Here is a 14,990-nt window from a genome sequence, read left to right as displayed (position 1 = left end):
GCCGCATCGCCCCGCAATCCTGCTCCCCGAAACTGCTTCGCGCACCGCGCCACGCCCAGTTGCGTTTCAAACCGATGGCCCGACGAGACAATCTGCCGCGCGGAATGCGCCCATCTAAACATTTCTGCACCTTCAATTTAATTTCATTTTCATTCATTCATTCACTTCTGAATTCAAGCATCATATCAATTTCCTCGATCTCGCCTAATTCCGCCTTTAAAGCCCAACAGCTAGCCTCTACGCGTTTCTACGGCCTCTACTATTTCAGGCCTACATTTCGGCTTATAATTGCGCCTACATAAAAACTTGTCATAGTTCAACTCAACCCATTAGAAAAGTAATTTTTTTTTTAAATGTTTAGAAACTAACGCAACTACAGTGTGATCCACAACGGACCCAGGCTATCACTGCCGCGCCCACTCAAACGCCGCCACGACTGAGAGTTGGCCGCAAAATCACTTTCCCACCATAGCGCCCTACAGCACCGCCAGGTGTTTACTTAAATTGAATCATTTAACAAGCCAAGAAGCCGATTGTGAATATCTTATAACACGCACATATAGCTTCTTCAGTTATAATACTGGATAAAATTGCCCTAAAAAGGCAATATCGTTCGTTAAATAGTCCATTTAGCGATATAAATAAATAATTAGCACTTTTGTGCATTAGCCTCTCCGAGTCATTACCTGCAAAATAAAATGCATAATACGCAACCTTTTATACAGCGCGCGTAGCAGCGACCCCGTCACCGCGTCGCGGCGGCTGTCATCGCAGCGCCGCCTTCAAATTCGTAGCCCCGCTTGATGCTGTAAATCAATTTAATAAAAAGTATCTCGCTGACAAATAACATAGCTGGGTATAGCACGCATTTGATTATACCACGTTAAGCTACAGTTATGCAGCTAAATATCTAGAGCGGCCTACTGTCCCTTTAATTAGTACTTGTTTCGAAGACATTTTTTTTTAAAATCGCCGCACGCATTAAAATCTGCATGAGGACGAGCGCCATGGGGCCCCGCCATCTCTGCGCACTAAAAGCCCTTGCCAAGGAGCGCTCGTGTGTCGTTCAAGTGGCGCTGCGTTCATGCTACGAGCCTTCGCGCTGTTGAACACGCCTCAGGTGCCATCTCTGACCATGCTTATTTCTCCATATACCAATGTATATGAGCTGTCAGAACGTTTGGAGGAAACAATGATGCTCGTGACTTGCATGTAAATAATTGTTGAGAACGTGTGCTTTGATTTGTGAAAGTCTAACTTCATTGTCGTGTTGTCTTTATGCAGGCTGCATTCAGAGAGCCGCGAATGTTGGTCGTATGTGACCCACGGGCTGACCACCAGCCAATCACTGAGGCATCGTACGTCAATATCCCAGTGATCTCGTTCTGCAACTCCGACTCCCCGCTGCGCTATGTTGACGTTGCAATTCCATGCAACAACAAGGTGAGAATTGTTGGACTCGGTGCCATGTACATGTATGCATGCACACAAACAAATTTTAGAATTTCCAACCTTTTTAATGAACTCGATTTATGCTATTTCATTTGCTTTTCTAACCGATTTACAGCGGGGTTGAGTAACGTGTGTATCACTCACGTGTGTGTGTGTGTGTTGTACAGGGTGTGCACTCCATCGGTTTGATGTGGTGGCTACTGGCACGGGAGGTGCTGCGTCTGAGAGGAACCATTAGCCGTGAGGTGCCCTGGGATGTCATGGTGGACATGTACTTCTATCGTGACCCGGAAGAGGTGCGTTTTATTACTATCAGCAGTTTCTAGTATTCGAATGACCGTGCACTAGTGCATCTTGCACATTACGTGTGACATATTGTAATGGGCTGACTGCCGGTTGAGGATATTTAATGCATGATTTAGTGGTTCATGTCAGAATAGAATCAAAGCATTATAAACTGATGGTGTGTGATCACCTTGCAGCAAGAGAAGGCTGAGCAGGAACAGCAGGAGCGTGCCATTAAGGAACCGGAGCACGTTCCCCAGCCCGACTTTGCCGCACCCGAGGCAGCTGCTGAGTGGACAGAGCCGCCGATGGCAGCAGCGCCCATGGACTGGGCTGCAGAGGGCGTTGCTGTGCCTCCCGTCCCTGTGCAGACGTTCACCCCTGCTACCGGCAATGAGAAGTGGACTGGTGTTGCTGCTGCTGCTGCGCCTGTGGCTGCAGCCGCCCCTGCTGAGACGGACGATTGGTCCGCCTCCCCAGCACCTCCTACTGCTAGTACGTATACTCTCCGTCTGTGCTAGTCTCGTGGTGTGTTATTCTAGTTGCATTTCTCATACTACCAAAAATTATAATTGCCAGTGTAGCGAAGCTGGGAAATTTGAGAAGAAATGGTACAGAATTTATTTGATTCAGTTAATGTACAAATCGTTTTTTTCTTTTATTTTGCAGCAACTGAGTGGGGTGGCACTGGATCTGAGAACTGGGGTTAGATGCTGAAGAAATAAATGCAGAACCAGCATTCAGAATGACAACTTGTGATGAAAGCAAAGCAGTGGTGTTCTTTGGAATAAAGTTGTCTTCCTTAACATTTAAAATACTGTTGTTTTTTTATTCTCAACATTGTTAGCTATTTCCATATACATCATCATACATGATACAGATTCCATAATGAAACTTATAAGTATCACATTCTAACATAAGGATGATAACAATAGTTACCAATAAACAAAGTAAAATATAAATGATCAAAACTACTATATATTACTATGTTATTGGTATAAAATAGTGATGTATTTAAAGCTACTGAACTTGCTGTAAGTAAAAAAGTTAGTAACGAAACTTTAACTTCGGTAAGATTAGGAATACAAAATGTACAATATTTCAGAATAACCTGCTTATTTAATCCTATTATGACAACCGACATGCTTCTGAATTCAAGTACGATCACAAATGCACGAAAATTACAAGCGAGACAATTTTTCATCACATGCTGTGCCCCCAGCTACAAGTGATGCTACCGAAATTCAGGCTTCAGCTTCCAAATGCCACCACCAGAGGGCGTCCGATGAAAGTCACAGATTTGTTTCAGCAGTGAGCGAAAGACGACATTGTTTATCTTCTCCTCGGCATTGAACTTTGCGAGGAGTTCCTCGGTTCTTGCTGCGCCATCTGTCGCCGCCTGGAAGGCGACAAAATTTCTGAGGTCTGTGAGAAGTTCTGTCTGAGCCAGCGATGGTGTCTCCATGGTCAACGACAGCTCGTCTCCCTCCCCACTGCCGTGGTTGCGATTACGAATGCGAGATAGTAACTGTTGTGACGTCATGGCACCAGCTGCTTGTGCGGATACCAGTTCTTCTCCGGTGAAAAGAGTTGGATGTTTCTCAGACTTCGTTTCTTCTTTGGGTTTTTCAGAAGTAGCTGTAGCAGCAGGCTGTACTATTCTGGTATTTTTCTTCTGGCCAAACCTTGGCCTAATGTAAAAGAAACAGCCATTTATTCTGATTACTTGTAAAATCTGTTACAATTTTCCATATCTGTAATTATACTTACACAATGTATCTTGGGCATATATTCAGAAACAACGAAAATTGGCTTTGTTTCAAGTAACAGACTGACATTAACTGCTTGAAGATCCCACGGTCATATCACATGCATATGATCCGAGGTATATGATTATAGGACTATCATTATCATCCTTTGATAACACCCGAAATTCGTAACATTGGGGAATTATCTAATATTATAATTGATATTATCAGGGGTTGTAAATGACAAATGTCAATTTGTCAACAAAAACGACAATTTGTCATTATTAACCCCTGATATTATACACTTCTAATGGCACGTACCTCCCGGCTATGCCCGGTGGTGCCCCTGAGGTTCCTGACTGACCCGTCCATGTGGGAACACCAGACACTGCACCGAGGCACTGTCTGCGTGACTGCTTCAGTGCGCTCACAGCCTGCTTGGCCACCTTGTCTGCCTCTGCCTCCACTAGCAGGTAGTCAGGCGTGGAGGAGTCCATGATGTTGTCGTGCTTAAGGGCACTATGAACACCTGCGAAGTGTAAAACTGTTAGTGAGCAATTGTGGCAGTAACATAAAGATATTCGGGACTTAACGTGTTTATACTGTTAAGTAAATTGCTACCTGAACTGCAGTTAATTTACAGAGAAGTTTGAGTAACTACAAAAAAGGAAACTAATTGAGGGGTTCAACTTGACCAGAGCACCAACAACAGGTGCTGTCACGGTTGCCCTCCATCCTTGCCGTGACACTGTTGAAAAATGGATGATATTCATGGCAACAAACTGCCATGTCTGCCCTTTCTGGGGTCCTACTGCATCCTTTCGTTTAATTAAGTGTTGTTTGGATCTCTCTCTCTCTCTCTCTCTCATGAAATGTTGTTAAAAAGTGTGTGTGCGTGCGTGCGCGTGAAAATCCTTTATTGAAGGTAATGTTTGCCTTGTGGTGCGCTAAAATTAAACCGAAGGCAACACCTTCCCTGCGAGAAGAAGTTCAATCCCTGCTAATGTATGCATTTTTAACGTAAATATATGTATGTATACCATGGTTTCATACGTAAAATTAACTATAGTCGTGCATTATACATATATGGTAACATAATGGCATTCCGATAAACTAAATACTTTAGTGACTAATAGCTAGGTATATGCTCCTTGCAACATATATTGACACTTGCCAGTTTTCTTGAAAAGTTTCCTGAGCACGTAGTCATCTTGCTGTGCATGATCATCAGCAGCATTGTTGTTCTCTAGACATTTCTTTTCTAGGAAACTTATTTTCACGCCATCGACATCTGCGACAAATTACACATGATAAAACAACAGTAAGTTTTTTGGTTAGATGGCAAATCAGATGTTGACTCAGAAGTTCATAAGTTTCCAAACAAAGGATTGTCAGCTTATATTGTTGATGAAAATTAATTTACATCGAGTTTCTCTTGCTTGCGCTAAGAATAGCAAGTATAGTATCACCATTAATATTTTAATATTTTTGTTTCCATCACCAGAGATAAATGCATGCAATTATCACTAAAAGTAAACCATTAGATAAGCGTACCAGCATCTTCATGTGACTTTTTTGCACGTTTCTTTCGTTTTTCTTTTGGACGTTTAGATTTCTTGCTAGCATGTTTTGTAGGGCGGGCAAGCATGCCATTTGCTATTTGCTCGCTAAGCTTGTGTGCCAACTCCCGCATTCTGGCCAGCTTGGCAAGACCAGCGGGTTCTGCTGTGCTGATGTCCCCACTTCGATTAGAATCTATCGGTTCACTAGAGATCTCACCTGCACTCGCACATGCCTCCGCAGCACCATCTACAGCCGAGTTTGGCACTCCACTGAGGCAACAAGTATCGTCAGCAGTTGACATTGTATATTCTGTACCTGAAATCACTGTTGTTGTATTATCAGGGATACCAATAGCAGCCACGTGGTACGCCGTACTGTCACTTAATGCTTCAGTGCCATCTGTAATTGTTTCCGAGTCGCAAATTTGTTCTTTATCTTCGCTCTGTGGTTGAATGGCAACTCTATCTACAGCCGTTATTTCAGCATCATATATGGTTTGGGAGTCTGATCCTGATACATAACCATCACCACGATCATTAGTGTCTTTTTCTTCCACTTTCGTGCTTAGTTGGTCAAGTTGTAGCTTCACCTCACATTCCGCATTCTCCAAAGTAGCTTTCATACAATGGCTATCTAAGATGTGGCCCCCACCTTGTGGACTTGAAAGACATGGTGGGTCTGTCGCAATTTTTCCATCACACGTTTTTATCGTTGGTCCGACTCTGTCTACGCCTGCTGGTCGATTGTCTGTAATCTCAATAACTGTCTTCTCCGCATTGATAACTTCTGGATCGGTGACTCCACCTGTTGAGGATTGTCCTACACTACCTGTTGCAGCCTCTTCACCATCACTTGCACATCCGTCTACCGTTCCAGAAACCTGATCCTGGTGCAGTGGTGTCATTGTTACCGCATCTCGTTTGGCAGTACAAGAGGACGACACCGCCATTCCACCGGATTCGACCCTGGTTGTGGACCTGCTTTCTCGTCGGACACTACTAGGTCGTTCACTCCCGACACGCTTGCTTCTTAAAGTGCCAACGCTGTGACGTGCATGTTTCTTGTGTCTCCACTTTTTGCTGCCAGATGGCGCCACCTTCTGCTCTCGCGACGATTGCCGTTGCAGTGTGATTTCCGACTGCGTTCCGGCGAATATGGCGCTCGTCTCCGTGCGATCGCTGTCGTCCTTGAGCGTGAACAGTTCAAAAATGTCGTTCGTCTTAAAGAATCGCCTCTGCTTCGGGTCCTTCAGAACGCGGTTCGTAAGGAACTGCTTGAAGATCTGTCGGTGATAGATCTTCTCCTCTATCGTTCCGGCAGTAAGGAGCCTGTAGATGGTGACGTTGCGTGTCTGCCCAATCCGCCAGGCTCTCTCTCGCGCCTACAACCCAAGACGCAAATCCATTTACATGGGGCACTCCACTTGAAGAACAGGTAACATTAAGGTTCCTTTATTAAATGTTGTTCAGAGGACCTTTATGTGGAATATGCCATACCTTAAGTACAAGCGTGTGTTCTTCCAAATACAGATACAGTATCAGACCACCAAAATTGCATAAGAAACCAAACTACTTTGTAAATGCAAATTCTTCGCCCTACATACTTCTGTGTCAATAATAGCCATTCATCATCTATCGAGCGACATGACTTCTACCAAACCTGAGCCAAAAACTTAGTGAATACGACATTCCACAAGCAATGCTGCTTAGTGAACCAGGTATCAGCTGGACGAGCATGCCAGACCTAGGAACGGTATCTAAGGGGGGCTGGTCACCTCACTCACACAGATGGGCCAATTCTGACCTCACAGCTGGTTCTCGTAAATTACCTGTGTGTCTGTACTTGGGTTCCAGTCTGGATCGTAGATGATAACGCGGTTGGCACCAATCAGGTTAACACCGAGACCTCCGACCTTCGTCGTCAGCAGAAAGACGAAGATCGACGGGTCAGCGTTGAAGCGAGCGATGAGGGGTTGCCGTGTTGAGATGGTGGTTTTCCCGTCCATGCGCACGTACTCGTAGCCGCGCGAGCGCACAAACGTCTCCAGTATGTCGAGCATCTGCGTGCTCTGGGAGAACAGCAGCACGCGGTGACCCTGCCGCTTCCACAGCTCCAGCAGCGACTCAACCACGATCATCTTCCCCGAGCGTCGGTAGAAGCCATACTTGAGGTCGTCGGGCAGCGCCTCCTCCTGGGCATCGTCGAAGACGCGTGGCCCGCCCGTAGCGATGTCCGGGTGGTTGCAGATCTTGCGCAGTGTGATAAGGCCAACAAATATCTTGTAGTTTCCGCCAAGGATCATCTGGCACTGATCCGAACTGAGATACTCACGGTAGGCACCTTTCTGCTCCTCTGTCAGTCTACAGAACAGCACCTGCAATGGAAATTCATGCACCCATTTTCCCTTGAAGCTCTGGAAGGGGGTGACAACTTGTTACAAATTAAGTCATTCTGACATCACAAATAACAGCCACCGATTCCACTGACACCAGGCTAGATGATCGTGTATTTCAATAGTTTTGGACCTTTCACACATGACAAAAATGCCAACGAGATAACGATGAGAACTCCGCCAAGCTGCATATCACCGCAGCATTTCTGCGCAAACAGCATTCATCACCGATTCCGGCAGCTCTCCATTGACCTTGGTTACCTGATCGTTCTTGTCCGGCAGACTGAGCGTGTCCCTGACGTCAGCCTTCATGCGGCGCAGCAAGTACGGACTGATCGTGTCGCGCAATGCACACGCGCACCTGTACGCCGTCGTTACCTGCACACAGGTGGCATTGGAGTAGCCTCCCTGCGTGATGGGAACGGAGAACTGCTGCATGAAGACGGGCAGCGTGCCGAGCTTGCCCGGGAACACAAAGTCAAACAGCGACCAGAGCTCCTTCAGGTTGTTCTGGACAGGCGAACCAGACAGGATGAGCCGGTGAGGCGTTCTAAACTGTAAGAGTTAATTACAATATTTATTATTAATTATATATTGTAATAATTGAGATTATTACTAGTAGTAGTAATATGTTGTTGTAGACTACCATTATTTATTTGATTCACACTCTCCTAGCTTTTGAAAATCAAACGAATTGTTAAAAGACTAAAGCATTCAAGCTTTTACTCAATACCACCCCCGTTTCACTAGATTTCATCAATTATCTACTAATACTTCATATCTGCTTGAGCAGTCGATAGAGTAAACTTTTTCGAAGAACCTTTGCGTTAATGTCATAAACGATGTCGATTTTTGTCTAAAGGGATTTACATGGTATACCTGTTTCACAGCTAGTGTGGCCTGGGCATCTGGATTACGTATCTTGTGGCCTTCATCAAGGATAACATAGTGCCAGTCGTATTTCACCAGCATTTTCTGGTGCTGCACTACACCCGCATAAGATGTAATGAGTACACCCTTATCACGCTGAATATCTTGCACCAATGACGCCTACAATAAAAGATAATGGTCCTAATTACTAAGGCAGGGCCAATTTTACATGTATTTTCTATATTTGTTTGGAAAAAGTTACAATGGTTTCGGCAGAAGGAACCAACACCATTATACGAGATGCTACTGTATATATTATGTGTAGTGACTAATAGATCATTAGCATGGGTCATCCTGCCTCATGTGTTACTTTACCTTTGAGCCAACGAAGTTGCCAGTATCATGAAACACTGCTATCCTGAATGGAGCCCACCAAATATGGAACTCCATCACCCACTGATGCATCACGGTTGTCGGGGTAACAATAATACTAGGTCCAAGTCCGATGTACCTAAAAAAAGAACACCACCTAGTGATAAAAACATTAGGAGCTGATGTGCAGTACAAACAGACGAGCATGATGCAGTTGTTAAACACTGATCAAGGTGCCTAACAGCAAGAATTAATAAGTCTCAAGAAAGAGTACTACTTCTTACTTTGTTCCAGGCGACCGCAATTTGCTCTCCTTCAGTGCCGCAAGAAACACGATGGCCTGTATGGTCTTGCCTAGTCCCATCTCGTCCCCAACAATGCCTCCGGTCCGCTGTTGGTGAAGCTCCCACATCCAGCGTACGCCCGTTTTCTGATACCTGCCAGCGACGTCGAGACAAAATGCACCACACGCGATAAACGCTAGTCATGTGTCAGCTAGATCCCCATGGTTAGAGAGATCACACAATGCTACACCTTTCTTACATCCCCTACTGTCACTCATACATCTTTAGTAAACTTTACGGTGGTGTAGACGGTAGCTTTTTGTTTAAACGTGAACCGGGTAGCTCCTTGTGTGTAAGCCGTATCAAGAGTTTATTTGTTTGGTAGTAAATGTGACGCAACACATCTTTTGTATTTAATAATTTAGTACTAGCAGGGATATGGTGTGGTGTGGTGGTTGGTCTAGAGAGTCCAATTTTGGTTATGATGGCATGCATGTGCTTGCGCGCGTAAGTGCACGAGTCTTTGCCTATGTTAATAACATCATGGTATATTAAAGGAATTATTTTATAAATAACTGCATAATCGAGAAAAATATAGCCCAATATGGTATGACCTTATAGCGAACATATGTTACTGATTATTCCAGTAAAAAATTACCAGAGTTAATACCACCAAAATACCAGTAAGTACTGAAGTGGTCGTAAAGATATATGAGAACGGTTAGGAAGACTGTTACAACCTTGCAGTAACACCAAGTATGCGCAACCTGGGATTTCAAAATATTTCCAAACACCCATTGATCTATGCATTACAGTGGGTAAATGGTATTGAACAATACCACCAGCATTTTGTGACTAGGAGGTGAACGCTGAAACTAGGACAGCCTTTCTTTTCGAGTTCATCGGGCTTCACAGAGAAATTGTTTACTCCAATTTATTCCCATATACTTAACTACAGTGGCTGGTTTGATACCTGCCCTTGAAAACCAGCCTTGAGAAGGTATATATATATATATATATATATATATATATATATATATATATATATATATATATATATATATATATATATATATATCCAGGTAAGTATTTCTAGCCAGATACCTGTATAATCTGCTCCAGAGACGACCAGGCACAATGAGACCACCCTCAAATTCTTCCGGCTCATCCTCATCGTGGTTTCCCATTTCAATTCTCTCCTGTTTCTGCTCCAATTGCTCCTTCCTGTATTGCCTGCAAGTGTAGAACGGGTAGGATGAGAACTAATGAGAGCCACTCCATCTTAGATTATTGAGAAGCTTCTGGTGATCATTAGAGGAATCACTCGTGGTAAGTATGGGCAACATTGCTACCTTAATCTATTGATGTACTGACGCTCACTGCCGTCGTCCGTCGCAAGATTGACCTTCTTTGTTTTCTTTAATGATTTCTTCTTCTTCATTAAAGCAGACTTCTTTCGCAGTGAAGTCTCTTCGTCACTGCTGAATTCACCTTCTACGCAAAATATGTGAAAAGTCGTTCACTGACAAGTCCAACAGATTTACCTGCCCACATTATTGTTGATTAGGGATATATTGAAAATATTGGTCAAAACTCTGGTTCTTATCTGCACTATAATCACCAAAGCTACTTATGAGGTTTTTTTACTGCGCTACACATTAACATTGATTCCTGACCCTCTGTGCAAACCGTTTGGTTGGGTGAGTAATAATGGCGGGAATATTTCTCCAATTTTCTGCACTCATTGTATTAGTCATAGGAGTGGATCCACGAAATGGTCAGGTATTGCATGATTTGCACAAACGTATTGTCTCACAGTCACACTTGGCTTATATACACGAGATTCACTGTTCATAGAAATTAGATAGTGTTTTATTCAACAACAGAAAACCATCCAAAGATCGCCATACCTGGGTGATAGAACTCTTCCGGGTCATATAAGTTTAGATCCTGGCTGTCTGGCTTCCACTCCTTGTCAGACCCATACTCCTCAAACTCACCCCCATGCCCATGCTTCACTCCTGGATACTTCCTCTTCCTTTCATGTATACTTCCCAGACGGTTCTGCATGTCATTGTGCACAGCGTTCACAAGGTCCGAGTTGATCTCTGGCTCATGGGCTGACAAGCTACTGTCTGAATCTTCTCTGTCTTTTGAGAGTCCTCGTTTTCCCAATATATTCCCAGACAACAAGGAGGCACCACTACTTCGTACTGATGTGCTGACTTTTGCGCTAGCACTGGATGATTTTTCGATGAGTTTGCGTCGGTGAACAAAAGCACTGTCTTCGGCATTCAGGCTGCTCCGTGTCTCTGCACTGTTCCTTTTGTTGGTCACTTCCCTCTTACGCTTTTTATTGGAAGATGTTGTCAGCCTAGCTTGGTCAAGAAGATAGAGCTCGAAATCTGACAGCTGTGTTGATGTGCTGGGCTTGCCAACTGGTTTTGATTGATTGCCTTGATTAGTCAATTTCTCTATCGATCTCGGCGAGCTGATATCAACTTTTCCGCCCATGGCAGTGGTTCCAAACGGAGTTATTTCTCCAGTTCTGATTAATCGCTCTGCATCCGTTTCCTTTTTATTCGTTTCTATTCCCAAAATGCAGGCAAGTGACTCATTGCTTTCATCACCTACACAGCCAAGAAAATTTATCAGTGAGGTGCAATGTTTATTACATTACTTATCAGTAGGAATAGAAAATGTTCATCCATACAGAAAATTAGGATGCCACTGTACAACTTGATTAACCTGTGCATAAATGTGACACAAATAACACCGTTTAATGGATTATCATTCTAAAGGCAGACTGTAAATGTTTCAACTGATGACCTGAATTTAATATTTTTCCAATTTTAATATTTAAAAAACATTTCTCATTAATTATTATTCCCACCACCCTACTATCACCATCGTTATTAGTAAATACATCATGTACTAATTGTAACACTGCATGGTTGGATGCTGATAATGTTGGTAAGGACAAAGGTACTCACCGTCATCAGCGCCATCAGTGTTTCCGTCAAGCTTCCGTGACAGTGCCCGATGTCGAGCCTTTAGCTTCTTCAGCTGCTTCAACTTGTTCTCCTTCTGGTTGCGCATTGAGTCGAGTCGTCGCTGCACTTCTCTTCCACCAGATTGAAGCTGTGCAGTCTGCGCACTCAGCAGCTTCGTGAGGTGGCTCACCTCCTCATTGACACTCCTAGAGATTCATAATCACGGCATAAGTTAGCTGCTGGATGTGGATGTGGTGCTGGATGCCAGATGTGGCTTACCTTCTATATAAGTTCTAATTGACGCTCCTAGAGATTCATAATCACTACATAAGTTAGCTGCTGTTGCCGCTCACAGGAACAGAAAGGACATGCAGTAGATAAAAGCAATTATCTACATCATAATAAACATGCTGTTATTACACAATTAAAAATGATAATTTACGTTTGCTCACAAGTCTTTCACAGATTACAAGGTCCACCCTCTTTTTAGTTGCAGCTCACACAAAAATGTTAAAATAAATGTCGCTATGCACTTCTATATCTATGTAGCAATTTATGAATGTAAAATTCGGTTTGCTAAGCAGTACAGTCTTCAAAATACTGTCTGTCTTTTCTAAATTAGATCTAAATGGTACACTGAGCTTCACGCTATACAAAGATGCAGCGTACTTGATCTCCGCGGCGACGGTCTTGCACTCTCGCGTTAGCATCTTGACAATCCTCTCACGATCCTGTTCTTCAGCAGCTTGATCCAGTTGAGCCATGACACCTGCCTCAAAGTCTTCCTGGCTGTAGACATTAACACCAAGACCCTGCAGCTCTGTCACCTGCTTCTCCATTGGAATTGCATCAATCATCGAGCGGTCAATGCTGAATCGGCCCCTCCTCTCGTCGCCTGTACACGCAGAGCTTGCAATGTCACCTGTTTCGCTCTTTGCCGTGTTCAATACCATTGCACATGTTGTGCTACCACTATTGGTATCCTGGCTGGCCCCTATGTGAAAGTCACTCTTGGGCAATTCCGCTGCATTCATTTCCGTTATGGGTAAGGTACCACTGCACTTAATTTGGAGATGGGTGCCACCACCAAACTCTTCTGTGATCTCGCATGCACTGCTTTGAGAGGTTGTACGTTGGGTGTCAGCAGTTGTTTGACTGCTACAAATTACAGAAAATTGTGTTTCAGGGTTCGACGTCATCTTCATGCCATCTTCAATTACTGTTTGCATAATTTCAGTGTTCGTGTCAGCTATAAGCAAAGGGTTGATTATGGGCTCCTTCTTGGAAGACATATTTTCCTTGCAAGGTGGTACGTCCATTCCTTTGACGCACAATCACACCATACTGTAAATAGTGACAATAATATCAATATAGAACAGGTTTAATAATAGATACAATGCCAAAAACACTGCGCTGATAACTTAGCTGCAATATAATAATATAATATAACTAAGCTATTTAGTAGTAGTAGCACTCAGGACTGATACAAAACTTGTGATGGAAATGTTTACACTGAGATTGTCATAGTACTATGGCCAATAGGTATTTGCATAACCGATGTGGCAACGATTGGGGTGATTACTAATACTAGCGCTGATAGGTACGTCTATGTCCCCCAGGGTACTATCGGAGGGTACCCTGGGTATGGTTCGATATATCGGAAAGTACCTCGAGGTACTATACGATATGTCGCTGCGTACCCTGCATTGTCTCACCATACCCTGACTTTATGCTCCCGTTCATTGTTTCCGGTCCGTTCCCGCAAAATATCCGTTTCAGTATTCGCATTTCTTCTGGAAATTGTATGTATCACCGTGTAATTATGCAACATGCAGGTTGATAGCACTGTTGTGCCCGTTGGTGGTGTACATTAGGAAAAATTTCTCTCAGATCATGAATATTTGAATGATATAAAAATTAATATGAAAATGAAAATATGAATATATATGAAAAAGGAAAAAGAAAAATATAGTCCAAACATATAGCATACATTTTTATTGGATTGCGATGTTTTGAGGTTTCTTCTATGTGATGTGGTAACTTGACAGAGTGTATGTATTACGACATCAGTTGGCTGAAAGTCAGGGTACGGTGGGACAATGCAGGGTACGCAGCGACATATCGTAGTGCCCCGAGGTACTTTCCGATATATCGAACCGTACCCAGGGTACCCTCCGATAGTACCCTGGGGGACATAGACCCTATCAGCCTAGCCTAGCTTCAAGAAATGGCTATATATCGAAATAGTGGACCAAATACCAATCTGTATTGACATAAGCCACAATGTAAATATCCTTTGTAGTTATCTGCATTCTTAAATTTTTAAATTGTTTTAACAGTATGTTTATATGGATAATTACCTAAACAAATAGATAAAATAAATAAACATCGAATTACAATTAATGTAATGAAAAGGCGTGTCTATTGCTCAAATTACAGATGATCGAGTCATTACTGCTGATAATTAAACATTGGGGCCGCCTTGCCAACCTGTTGCACAGGTAATTGGAACGTTTAAATAATAAAATGATGGTAAATAAACATGAAATATATAATATATTTACTACCAAAGCCTTTTTTTCTACTCTCTTTCGCCTATTATTACTATTAGTAATAACTGTCTGTAAATGCCGTATAAATGCTCCTCTGCAACACACAGGTTCACAGCACGCACGCGATGACGTGCTGTGCACAAACAACAGAATTTCTGTCCCTGTGCCGTGGCCCAGTGCCAGTGGCAGTGGCGCTGAGAGGGTCTATGTCCCCCAGGGTACTGCCGGAACTAGACCAAGTAATTCTGTCCCATATAACCTTTTTTATATTTTGGTGATGGTTATTGGGACAGAACGGGGTTCATTGAAATTTCGTGAGATCGCATGCAAAATGCATGTGCTGCGATAGCTCTAGTACTATAGCCCGCTTTCATTAACTGCCGCTGCCTCTAGCAGTTAATGAAACCGGGCTATACTTCCTATAGTACTAGAGCTATGGTATGCTTTAACGTACCCTGGGTACGGTCCGGTATACCGGA

General features: G+C 43.4%; 3 protein-coding genes across 5 annotated transcripts in view; 2 read left to right on the top strand and 1 right to left on the bottom strand.

Annotated features, from left to right (window-relative positions):
* Nucleotides 1–2,552, top strand: part of LOC106808323 (40S ribosomal protein SA-like) — a 15,018-nt gene extending 12,466 nt beyond the window's left edge. The window contains exons 4-7 of the mRNA XM_014810991.1: nt 1,285–1,443; nt 1,620–1,748; nt 1,935–2,232; nt 2,407–2,552. Of these exons, the coding sequence (XP_014666477.1) occupies nt 1,285–1,443; nt 1,620–1,748; nt 1,935–2,232; nt 2,407–2,447 (627 nt within the window). The 3' untranslated portion in view covers nt 2,448–2,552. The remainder of the gene's footprint in view (nt 1–1,284; nt 1,444–1,619; nt 1,749–1,934; nt 2,233–2,406) is intronic.
* The window catches only part of LOC106808321 (DNA excision repair protein ERCC-6-like), a 15,293-nt gene continuing 2,848 nt past the window's right edge, over nt 2,546–14,990 (bottom strand). For all 3 annotated transcript variants that reach the window (XM_014810986.1, XM_014810987.1, XM_014810988.1), the window contains exons 2-15: nt 12,629–13,303; nt 11,960–12,165; nt 10,877–11,596; nt 10,319–10,460; nt 10,071–10,199; nt 8,967–9,119; nt 8,686–8,821; nt 8,320–8,490; nt 7,702–7,995; nt 6,877–7,422; nt 5,040–6,429; nt 4,660–4,776; nt 3,807–4,014; nt 2,546–3,428 (exon numbers count right to left, since the gene is read on the bottom strand). In XM_014810986.1, coding sequence (XP_014666472.1) covers nt 2,972–3,428; nt 3,807–4,014; nt 4,660–4,776; nt 5,040–6,429; nt 6,877–7,422; nt 7,702–7,995; nt 8,320–8,490; nt 8,686–8,821; nt 8,967–9,119; nt 10,071–10,199; nt 10,319–10,460; nt 10,877–11,596; nt 11,960–12,165; nt 12,629–13,278 — 5,319 coding nt within the window. In that variant the 5' untranslated portion in view covers nt 13,279–13,303 and the 3' untranslated portion in view covers nt 2,546–2,971. The remainder of the gene's footprint in view (nt 3,429–3,806; nt 4,015–4,659; nt 4,777–5,039; nt 6,430–6,876; nt 7,423–7,701; nt 7,996–8,319; nt 8,491–8,685; nt 8,822–8,966; nt 9,120–10,070; nt 10,200–10,318; nt 10,461–10,876; nt 11,597–11,959; nt 12,166–12,628; nt 13,304–14,990) is intronic.
* The window catches only part of LOC106808325 (ranBP-type and C3HC4-type zinc finger-containing protein 1-like), a 6,082-nt gene continuing 5,570 nt past the window's right edge, over nt 14,479–14,990 (top strand). Inside the window, exon 1 of the mRNA XM_014810996.1 lies at nt 14,479–14,491. The gene's annotated coding sequence lies outside the window, so the exon portion shown is untranslated. The remainder of the gene's footprint in view (nt 14,492–14,990) is intronic.

Source organism: Priapulus caudatus, unplaced genomic scaffold, assembly GCF_000485595.1.
Source record: "Priapulus caudatus unplaced genomic scaffold, Priapulus_caudatus-5.0.1 Scaffold268, whole genome shotgun sequence".
In the NCBI taxonomy this organism is placed as follows: Eukaryota; Metazoa; Priapulida; class Priapulimorpha; order Priapulimorphida; family Priapulidae; genus Priapulus; species Priapulus caudatus.
The sequence above is the reverse complement of the archived record's forward strand: the minus strand, read 5'-3'. Positions and strand labels throughout refer to the sequence as shown.